General features: G+C 37.6%; 2 protein-coding genes across 2 annotated transcripts; one reads left to right on the top strand and one right to left on the bottom strand.

Moving 5' to 3' along the window:
* Window positions 1-2,085: 2,085 nt before the first annotated feature.
* Window positions 2,086-6,493, bottom strand: LOC117288314 (huntingtin-interacting protein K-like). Its single transcript, XM_033769123.1, has 4 exons — window positions 6,229-6,493; window positions 5,118-5,173; window positions 3,447-3,498; window positions 2,086-2,284 (listed from the first exon to the last, which is right to left on the bottom strand). The coding sequence occupies exons 1-4, from the start codon at window positions 6,379-6,381 to the stop codon at window positions 2,189-2,191; spliced, it is 357 nt and encodes a 118-aa protein (XP_033625014.1). The 5' UTR covers window positions 6,382-6,493; the 3' UTR covers window positions 2,086-2,188.
* A 120-nt stretch (window positions 6,494-6,613) lies between these two features.
* On the top strand, window positions 6,614-10,012 carry LOC117288315 (cytochrome c oxidase subunit 7C, mitochondrial-like). Its single transcript, XM_033769124.1, has 3 exons — window positions 6,614-6,791; window positions 7,766-7,924; window positions 8,515-10,012. The coding sequence occupies exons 1-2, from the start codon at window positions 6,702-6,704 to the stop codon at window positions 7,880-7,882; spliced, it is 207 nt and encodes a 68-aa protein (XP_033625015.1). The 5' UTR covers window positions 6,614-6,701; the 3' UTR covers window positions 7,883-7,924; window positions 8,515-10,012.
* Window positions 10,013-11,184: the final 1,172 nt, after the last annotated feature.

The raw sequence follows: 11,184 nt of genomic DNA, 5'->3' as shown, positions 1-11,184 counted from the left end.
TCTCACTTGGTGTATCTCAATCTCAACATATGCATGAAATAACAAACCTGTGAAAAATTGGGCTCCCATTACTCCTTACCAAGTGAGGTTTTATGCTGACAATTATTTTTTAGTTATTACCAATAGTGTCCACTGCCTTTAAGTTAACAATAAATTTGAAAATGTTTATCTTGCTACAAAATATCCTGGATGAGCCTGGGGATACAGCATGTTTGCACGGAGCCCGTCTCTCATTTATGTACATTGTACAACATTAACACAGAATCCAAATTCGACATCATTGCTGCACAGACTAGATGATATTTAAAAAAAAAGATAAACAACGTGATGGCATTCAAATACACATATAATAAGTGTATTTCAGGCATGATTTTCTTCCTATTAAAGTCTGATTACATGTATAGACTTTTTGTCCCTGAAAAAAAAAAATTGTGGTTAAAGGAACACGTTGCCTTGGATCGGCCGAGTTGGTCTTTTAAAAGCGTTTGTAACCGTTTATTATAAAATGCATATGGGTAGAAAGATGTTGTAAAAATAGAAAACAATGGTCCACACAAACATTCCTCGAAGTTGCACGGTTTTCCTTACTAACACGGTCGGCCATTTCTGGGAGTCAAATTTTTGACTCCCATAATTATGGCCGACTGTGTTAGTTCGCACAGTAAAAGGAAAACCACACAATTTGTATCATTGTATTCTACTTTTAAAACATCTTTCCAACCCAACGGTTACAAATGCTTTTCAAAGACCAACTCGTCCGATCCGAGGCAACGTGTTCCTTTAAATAGTCTGAGAAGTCTGTTAAATTCTGCACCATGTGTAGGTCAGCCCTTATAAATACTTGATTATAATATTCCTACTTTTTTCCCAAGGGTCAAACATGATGCCTGATATTTAGAATGGCATCACTTCATTTTATATGGTGTACACATAGTACTATGAATTATATCACTTGAATAACTTATTATGTCAGAACATGGTTAATTTCTAAAAACTCAAATGTTTTAATGAACTGGTTCAATTGCAGTACAGTACAAAACTGTTTGGTATTTAATTGTACACAATAATAAAAACAGAGATGATGTTGAAAAGAAAAGAAAACACAAAGCTCCTGTGCTGTGTTAACTTAATATCTGTCCTATGATAAAGGATTTTCAACAAAGCCCCATACTGAACAGAGGCAATGACCGCCGTTGCCCCCTGGGCCCAATTTCATATAGCTGCTAAGCACAACAATTTGCTAAGCATGAAATTTCTTCCTTGATAAAAACAGGATAACCAGCCAAATTTCCACGTGATTTTCAGGATAAGCAAACAACAGCTGAATACCAGTAACAAGCAATATGCAACAAATGGAAATTTAGTCGATAATCCTGTTTTTATGAAGACGAAATTTCATGCTAAGCAAATTTTGGTGCTTAGCAGCTGTATGAAATTGGGCCCTGGTCATTGCCCTAGTGCTTGGACCCCATGAAATGCTCCAAACGAAATTCACATTTTCCTCATACAAGAGGTGCTCTTTAGCCTGTTAATTGACGGGGAGTGATAATTAAATTGACAACCCTTGATCCAGACCTGGGTACCGAAGAACTGGAACCGATGTCATCAAACTGTTCTCAAGACATGAGAGACTTGTGGAAGGGGGGTATTTGAAAATGTCAAAGATTGAAATAAAAGACTGCAAATAGTTCTCTGGGAGCATGGCACCTCGTCTAATCTGTGATTTGCTGCAGTTGATCCTCATACAAGCTGATTCCAGGAAGTGATTAAAGGCAGTGGACACTATTGGTAATTACTCAAAATAATTATCAGCATAAAACCTTTTTTGATTACGAGTACACGTATGGGGAGAGGTTGATAGTACAAAAACATTGTGAGAAACGGCTCCCTCTGTAGTGATGTAGTTTTCGAGAAAGAAGTAATTTTCCATGAATTTGATTTTGAGACCTCAAGTTTAGAATTTGAGGTCTCGAAATCAAGCATCAGAAAGCACACAACTTCGTTAGACAAGGGTGTTTTTTCTTTCATTATTATCTCGCAACTTCATGACCGATTGAGCTCAAATTTTCACATGTTTGTTGTTTTATGCATGTGTTGAGATACACCAACTGTGAAGACTAGTCTTTGACAATTACCAACAGTGTCCACTGTCTTTAAGGAGAATGGATTATCTCTCTGCTGTACATCTTCAGTTAGTCAACTGTATTAAAGCTTCCACAAGGTTCCCTTTGTTCTCTCTCAAACTCCTTTCAGCTACTGTTCTGCTGATCTCCAGCTCTTGTATCTATAAGAAGTCAAACGTCACATTTGAAATTATGCTAGCTGACTTAGTTCTCGGTATTGATAGGGAAAGAGCCATTGGCCTGAATAATGTCTGGTATAATGACTTGCTTAAAGCCATTATACACTTTCGGAACAGAAACAAAAATAAAAAAATCACAGATTTACAAATAACTTACAGGGTTTACAGAAGGTAATGGTAAAAGACTTCTCTTGAAATATTATTCCATGAAATGCTTTACATTTGAGAAAACATTAAAACAATTATCAATTCTCGACAACGAGAATTACGGATTATATTAAACACCATGTCATGACACGGCGAAACATGCGGAAACAAGGGTGGGTTTTCCCGTTATTTTCTCCCGACTCCGATGACCGATTGAGCCTAAATTTTCACAGGTTTGTTATTTTATGCATATTTTGCGATACATGAAGTGTGGGCCTTTGGACAATACTGTTTACCGAAAGTGTACAATGGCTTTAATCACAAATTCACACTTAAATTTCAATTCCTCAGACTAGAGACACTTACCAATAGTGTTTTGTGATTTGTGGCAAGCTTTAGCGCAGTTTATGTAAGAGTCAACAACCACCTATACACACCCTGAACTAATGTGTTTAGCACAATGGTACAGGGTTTGTTCATCTGGAGGTTGCTAGGCCGTCACACTAGAGAAAGTACAAATACTACAGTAGACTACTATTATGTTACTTATCACCCCAACCATGTAACATAGCAACTGGCTCTAGTCTGAGGAATTCAAATTGAAACAGTAACTTTTGACTACGCAAGTTCAAATCTAATAAGCCACTTCGGAATGTCAGTGGCGCATGTCTGTTACTGCTGACAACGAACTCTGTCTATCTCCCGTGACCTTTTGACAATACCCTGGTATTGTCAAAAGGTCACGGAAGGTAGACAATGTCATGAAAATTGTTTTCGTCTCATGAGATGGAAATTATTTTAAGCATTAATACAAATGCATTTCATGAAAACATTGTTTTACTCATTTCTCAAAAACTACAGCACCTCAGTAAGTAATATTTGATGGGAAGCTTTCCATTATCATTATCTTCAAACCCTGTAAGTTTAATGAAAATCTATGGACATTTTGAAAAAGTACCCGAATCCTTTAAGTAGGAAGACTTTAAACTGCACTTACAATTAGATCAACATCTCCTTTCTTGATAACAACTTTGGCCAGCTCTCGTTCTCTGTAGTTATAAAATAACAAAAACAACTTTCATAAAATAAAACAACAAACAGAAAGCTGCTTTTAAAAAAAGTGACATCTGACACAGTTTATTCAATGTAAAAAGTACATAATTATTGGCAAGCGTTTTAAGAAAGTCATTTTGAAAATTTGAGTCTAAATTTAGCAAGACGTGTATAACCATAACAGGTTGTATTATGTACACTTTCAGTGTTTGTAAGAACAACCTGACTTTGCTTAGAGTGACGTATCTGGGGCCAATTTCATAAGCCGGCTTTCAGCAGAGCAACAGTGCTCAACAAGTTTAAATGCTAATCACATAATAAGCAAAAAAAAACAGTCTTAACATTGTGCTCTAGTAGGTGACCTCATAGTAAGTGTTTCATGTTTAGTGTCTGTGCTTTCCTGTGCAGCTCTCACAGTACTTCAACCAAACCTAAATGTTGTCATGCTGTCTCAAACTTAAAAATTTTTCGATTTTACTTTCCTACTGCAACTTGGATTTGTTTTGTAATGGTAAATGATTCATGTACTTTGATGACATTGTTGAAATCAAACTATGAAATTAGCCCAGGGGTGGATTTCACAAAGAGTTAAGACTAGTCTTATCTCGAGTTAGGACGAATTACTCGTCCTAACTTAGGACTAGCCATACGTTTTTCATATCTCCTCCGACTAGTCCTAAGTTAGGACTAGTCCTAACTCTTTGTGAAATCGACCCCAGGCCTGATTCAACATGTAAATTTACTATTTAGCAGGGCCTGTAAATTTAAAAGTACACCTTTCTGGCTGTTGCTATGACCATTTCTCTCTCCAACATTTCACTAACTTTGTACTTAAAGGCAGTGGACACTATTGGTAATTACTCAAAATAATTATTAGCATAAAACCTTTCTTGGGAACGAGTAATGGGGAGTAGTTGATGGTATAAAACATTGTGAGAAACGGCTTCCTCTGAAGTGCCATAGTTTTTGAAAAGGAAGTAAATTTCCACAAGTTTGATTTCGAGACCTCAGATTTAGAACTTGAGGTCTCGAAATCAACCATCTAAACGCACACAACTTCGTGTGACAAAAGAGTTTTTTCGTTCAATATCGCGCAACTTATGACCCATTGCACTCAATATATCACAGGTTAGTTATTTTATGCATTGTTGAGAATGAGATACACCAACTGTGAAGGCTAGTCTTTGACAATTACCAATAGTGTCCACTGCCTTTAAAGCCAGTGGACACTATGGTAATTGTCAAAGACCAGTCTTCTTACTTGCTGTATCTCAACATATGCATAAATAACAAAGTGAAAATTTGAGCTCGAGTGGTCGTCGGAGTTGCGAGATAACTATGAAAGAAATAATCACCCTTGTCACACGAAGTTGTGTGCTTTCAGATGCTTGATTTCGAGACCTTGAATTCTAAACTTGAGGTCTCGAAATCAAATTCGTAGAAAATTACTTCTTTCTCGAAAACTACTCCACTTCAGAGGGAGCTGTTTCTCACAATGTTTTGTACCACCAACCTCTCCCCATTACTCGTTACAAAGTAAGGTTTTCTGCTAATAATTATTTTGAGTAATTACCAATAGTGTCCACTGCCTTTAAGCAAACCTACACTTATTTACCTTTCTATTTTCTCAGAACTTTCTTGAGATCTCCTCTGGTCCAACGCTGCTAGTGCCTTTTATAAGGGAAACAAAAAGCGAATAAAATAAAATTTATGATCGCAACAATTCTCTGACTACTCTATGAAAAAAACAAGAAACTAAAATGAAATTTTTTTTACCTAGGACAGTTTATAACCAAAACCAAACTCGGCACCCGCAGTTAAAAATGTTCGATTTGCACACTGTGTGGTTGGCCTCAGTATTTGATGTAAAAGTTTAGTGGTCCCACATTGCCATAAAAAGCTTCATCCTGTTGAAGTTGCTAGCCTTATTATATATAAAATATTATTATTAGAATATAATATAACAATTAACCATGGACAATTAAATTTCCAGGTGGAAAACAATTACTTTACCCCAATTTTCTCGGAAGTTTGGAAGCGGTTTAATCAGCTACCATAACAAGTGATTTTGCCACAGCGTTTACTAATAAATAAGGTTCAAACCATTTTGTATTGTATATATATAAGTTGTTCATTTTTAAGAATCTTCGAGTGATATTGCTTGGTGCCGAGTTTGTCGGTCAAAAAAAGGTCAGTGCCGTATGTTTGGTGAATAAGGTTTATCGCTATTCAGAAACGCAATGCATTGTGGGAAGGAACATGGGTCAGTTTCTACGACTCGCGCACGCAATGCCTATACCTTTGTGTGGGTTCAACAGCGCCCTCTCTTGTTATATAAACCTTATATATGTATGGTGCCAACTTTCTTGGTGCCGAGTGGGTGCCGAGGTTGCAAGGTGTCGAGTTTGCAATGCAAGGTGCCGAAGTGTCCGGTATTCACAAATACTCCACTCGCAAGGGAAGCACCTTTCCCGCCGCGTAAATGTTGGTTTACTAACTACCTACACTACAGTCTACACTAGTACAGTATGCATTGACGTAATATTTTAATTTCATGAAAGTATACTACATAATTTTCAATACTCTGCAAAGATGGGACGAATCGAAGCAATTTTCCTATATGACCACAGTTATTGCCTGTCAGAAAAGCATATTGGAAGTTGAATGCATTGTGATTGAATGGAATGTGTGTCCACCACACACTCACGCACTGCTCACTCACTCACATTGGTAAGGCGCTGACCAGTGATTTCTGTTTCCTCGGCATAGTCCGTCACTCTCTCTAAATCTGCTGCCCCGCTGTCGTGTTTCTTGGCTCTGGGAACAGCCGAGTTGGCCTCCAAATCATCGGCATCGTGATCATTTTCATTTTGAGACATATTTCAACCTTACTGTGCTGAGGAAAAAACAAACAACCGATGTCCTTGTTTGGATCGTACACACACGTGAAATATCTTTTTCAGTTTCGTTTCATCACCAGTCAAACACGAGAGGGCGTTGTTTAGAATGGATTTACACGGGCGATTCACGCCCGTTTGTGCGGATAATTGGGCTACTTCTTGTTAAGTATTTCCACGAAGGACTCTACAATTTGGGCGTATAGTGGAAACGCAACGGGATATATATATCGCGGGACAGATACAAATTAGTGGAAAGAGGCGAAGTGAAGTTGAAGAAGACTGAAAATTTACCAGAAAAAATGGCTTTGGGACGGATAACCACTTTAGCGTGTCGAAGTTTCAGCACATCGGTGATACGGAGAGCAGGCTACGGGGAAGGACCTGGCAGTGTAAGGCTGTTAAAAAACTGTATAAATACTACCAATTTGGATTTTTTTTCCCCGGCCGGCCGCGCCGGCTTTGGTCGGTTCGGTCTGTCGATAGAAGCTCTAAAATTCATGGTCAGACCTAAAAAATGGTAGGCGATATGGGCGAGAACATGAACACATTGCAATTTTATCGGACAATTACAATGATTGTTATAAAAGTCATGGATGAATTGTATAATCTTTCTAAATGTTTAAGTTTAATGTAAAAATTATTAAATTAAACTTTAAAGATCTGGAACCGACATGACCATGATGACCGAACTCCCGAAGACATGACCGAACTCCCGAAGACTCTTCGGAGTTCAGTCATGTTGGTTCCAGAACTTTAATTTAATATTTTTCTGCATTTTTTTTTCTTCAACTTGAATGAAGAGCGACGAATACCATAGGCCTACAAAAAGTACGCTCTTGTTAAATCATATTAATAATAATTCAATATTATTAGCTTAAAAAACAGTAGATTATCAATTATCGATGCTCATCACAGGTTCAGAGCCCAGCGTCATGGCTCTGCTTACCACTGAATTCGTGCTTACGATCACCATTTGCTGCTAGCTGCAAGCGCCGAATTTGTGCGCTCGCCTTGTAAGCATAGAATGCCTAGTACAGTAGTAACAAGGAGTACGTGCGCACACGCAGAAGCCCAAATTCTCGGCTAAATCAGTAAAATACGCTTGAATGATGTAAGCACAGAATTCCCTGCTTTGCTTACTTAAAGGTAAGCAGACAGAGCTGTAAAATTTGCCCTGATTTCATCAATTCAAAAGCTTTGGATCATAAAAGTTATTAATAAGCCCTGCGCTGCGGTTTTGTTTGTTTTGGGATCAAATAGTTGCCACACAAAAGTTTTGAGAATCATGACTTTGCATAAATTTATCACAATCATAATAAAAACTGCCAAACATTTATTTGTTGTCTACGTTTTAATCCTACAGAATGTACCGTTTCAAATCAAGAACAAGTGGCGTCTACTTGCTGTGATGACTGCCTTCTTTGGCTCAGGATTTGCTGCTCCATTCGTTCTGGTTCGTCACCAGCTCAAGAAGAAGTAGATGTGTGGTGTTATTTACACACTTTTGTTAATATATATTTTGGTAAGTTCATCACAATCTGAAATGAAGTTAGTAAAGACCTAAAATGTGTATCAGACCTGTCTGTTTTTGAAAGTGCAAGTGCACCAGAGGTATTTTCTACATGGTGAAGGCATCCTATGACTTTATGAGAAAATTGTAAATTTCTGTTGGAGCATTTCAAGGACAACAAGGCAATGACCAGGGGGCATGGAGGCAAACACCTTTGTTGCAGTCGTGAAGTATCAGGCCTGGTGTAATTTGACAAATCAGGAAACCTAATAAGACTCGTGGAGAAAATTAATCTGATTGGCCCGACGCTCTTATTTCAAGAATCTAGGTCTGATTTGAAGCACTAGAATTGGCGTACGAAAACCACAAAATGTGTTGAATACTTGTACCAACTTGGTCAGGGAAGTTAGAAATAATGCTAGACTCTACTCCAAATTGTTGGTGATAATTTTACTTGTTTATGTTAATACAATTATTGTAATCAATGTTACCCGCCTGTAAAGCATGTTAAGATGTACATAGATTAACATTAGTTTCTAGTCTAGTAAATATAACTGTTCTGCACAATTAACTTCTTTCACCATCTCTCTTTCCCTCGACAGGTTTGATTATGTGGATTAATGGAGCAATATCTACAACCAGACGAGGAGTGAGCAGATCATCCTTTGTCATCAGAAATTCTAGCTCTTGGCCTTTTCCTTCTGAGGAACTCTCAAGATGTGCTTCAGGAGAAACAAGCTGCTTTTAACTCCATTGACGATTCTAAAAAATCATTGGGATTCTGCCCATGGGTGTCCAAGGCGCAAACTTTGAAGTAAAAACAAAATAATATTCTGCACCCAATCTGGAAATTAAGGTTCTATAGATGCATATCAGTGGGTGTAACTGTTTTCCTTAAGACATCCCATTAGCTTTATAGTGTGTTCAAAGTGGCCATTAATCTATGTGCATTGGTCCGATATGTAAGACATCCCATTAGCTTTATAGTGTGTTCAAAGTGGCCATTAATCTATGTGCATTGGTCCGATATGCAAACTTGTTCATGTACATGGGGAGAATCCTGAAGATGTTAGTTATTAAACAAGAGTCTAATTTCATGGGGCTACTTACGCAGCAAATTTTTGCTTCAGGGTCTTCTGCAAAGCAAAACTTAGCAGGGAACCAGTAATAGACGGTAAATGTGGCATGATAATTTGGCTGGCTGTTCTGGTGAGGCAAAATTGTTTCTTATTTGGCCCCTTTTTGTGAAATTGGTCCAAGATGTCGAGAATGCAAAGAGTTAAGTTTCTGTTTGAAGAGTTGAACAGAGAGATCATTTATTCCTTGAAAATTATTTAGGGTTCATTCACTCCTAAATTGCATGAGTTGTTGCTTCAGAAGGTGTGTTGTGAAATTTCAGATAGTTTGATTTTGTTTATCACATCAGCATTGAAACAAAGTGAATTTAGGTTTGAAATATATATAGTGAATTTCACAGTTACTCACTAGAATTCACATCAAATTCATTCGTCCACAGTTATTTCAATGTTGTAATTATCAGTTGATGATACATCTATTGGTCTGGCATAACAAAACCGTAATCAAATTTTTAGAATGAAGTTAAATTTGTATTAAGGAATCTAAAGATCACATTTCTTGCAAGGCCTCGTCCATTCTTCTAAAATTGTTCAAAATATGAAGTATATACTTTGGGTTCTAAAATTTGAAACTTAATTTCTGACCAGGAAGTAAACAAGAACATTCAGTTATTGTCTTTAGCACTAGAGGACCACACAGGTATTGAGTTTGTCTAAATTTACAATTGTTTATCGAAAGTTGAAAATTCCAAAGCTTGTTTTCCACAAATACAATTTGATTTACTGTTTTTTGTTTTACCCATTTGAGGAATTCAAGATAGTTAACTCACAATATACATACATTAGCACTGTTAAAAAGAGGTGTTGCTTTATAAAGACTTTATTCATAAAGTCCTGTACAACAACCTTCCCGCTACAAAGAGGTAATTTGTGATCTTGTTATAACCAGAGTTGACTGTACTTCAATGAATGTACAGAAAGACTAGCTTTTCAAATGTGAAATTAAAGTTTGATTCACACAACATTACCAGATTGTGATTTTATTTGTCTGTCGTGTCCAAGGGGAGCTAGTTCATCAGATGTACACCGTACAAATTACTGTGCTGGTGCATGTTTTGGAGACTCAATGCAGGAATGTAGATGTCGAGAGGTTTTTACTGGAAATCAAGTCTGTTACCAGACCAATGTTGGTGACCAATGTTGATCTCAAATTTGCATCGGGTCGGGGATAAAGAATATTAGGCCGTGTCCAAAACGACGACTTCGGCTACAGCTCATCTAGATCAGCGCGTCTACCAGTGTTGAAGAATAGGCAGACGCGCGCGATCTAGCCGATGTGTGTAATTAGCACTGAGAACCGAGTACACAGTGCTAACACATCGGTGTATGGGTAAAAAACAAAATTAATAATGTTGATCTCGATGAAAATAAACTTAGTTGACACTTTTCTTGACTTTGTGCAGTACACGGTCTTAAACCAAGCTAAAGCCTGGTTCATACTTCCTGCGAATGCGATCAAATTTGTTGATGCCATAAGGCGTTTTTGGAAACGACTGTTTCAAAGGAGTTGAGCACAATTAATAAACGGATACAAATTATGTGTTTCACATTCACAAGAAGTATGAAACGGGCTTTACTGGGCAGTTAGTTTGGTTGCAGTTTTGTTGGAACACCTACATCACCCAGGTACAAAAAAAAACTTGCAGAAAACCAATGGCATAACATTTCTGGTTGGGGAATCCAATGTATGTACCTGATGTGGATTCGAATATGATGATTTGCCTTATTCATGCCAAAGAAACTAATTTGGGGACAACTCCAATTTACAATTTCTGAGTTTGGGCACAAAAACTTGGAAAGTATAGACGATGTGACCTACATATAAACTGCCCTCTATTGACAAAACACATATAAACTGCCCTCTATTGACAAAACACATATAAACTGCCCTCTATTGACAAAACACTGTATATGTCATGTTTCGCCGGGGAAAAAGACGCGTAGTCATGGTAAGATTGCATACACTTTCTAGCTGGCTGCCAAAACACAAGGGTTTTGCCCGGCGGTATGCGCGGGGATACTGTTATGAGTGACGTCAGAGGTCACATCGTCTATACATCCTTTTTACTAAAGGGGGTGTGTTTACAATTATATAATCGTTGAATGTGCAGTAAAACCTGCCTGGGGTAGTCAGCA

This window comes from Asterias rubens, chromosome 3 (assembly GCF_902459465.1).
Source record: "Asterias rubens chromosome 3, eAstRub1.3, whole genome shotgun sequence".
NCBI classification, from domain to species: domain Eukaryota; kingdom Metazoa; phylum Echinodermata; class Asteroidea; order Forcipulatida; family Asteriidae; genus Asterias; species Asterias rubens.
Note: the sequence above shows the minus strand (reverse complement) of the source record. Positions and strands in the feature narration are given on the sequence as shown.

Bases quoted from the DNA above. Each gene is read 5' to 3' on its own strand.
- LOC117288315 (XM_033769124.1), top strand. From the start codon at position 6,702: ATGGCTTTGGGACGGATAACCACTTTAGCGTGTCGAAGTTTCAGCACA. The intron at 6,792-7,765 runs GTAAGGCTGTTA...TTAATCCTACAG, and splicing joins ACGGGGAAGGACCTGGCAGT to AATGTACCGTTTCAAATCAA.
- LOC117288314 (XM_033769123.1), bottom strand. From the start codon at position 6,381: ATGTCTCAAAATGAAAATGATCACGATGCCGATGATTTGGAGGCCAAC. The intron at 3,499-5,117 runs GTAAATAAGTGT...TTATAACTACAG, and splicing joins AGTTCTGAGAAAATAGAAAG to AGAACGAGAGCTGGCCAAAG. The intron at 2,285-3,446 runs GTAAGTGCAGTT...GACTTCTTATAG, and splicing joins AAGGAGATGTTGATCTAATT to ATACAAGAGCTGGAGATCAG.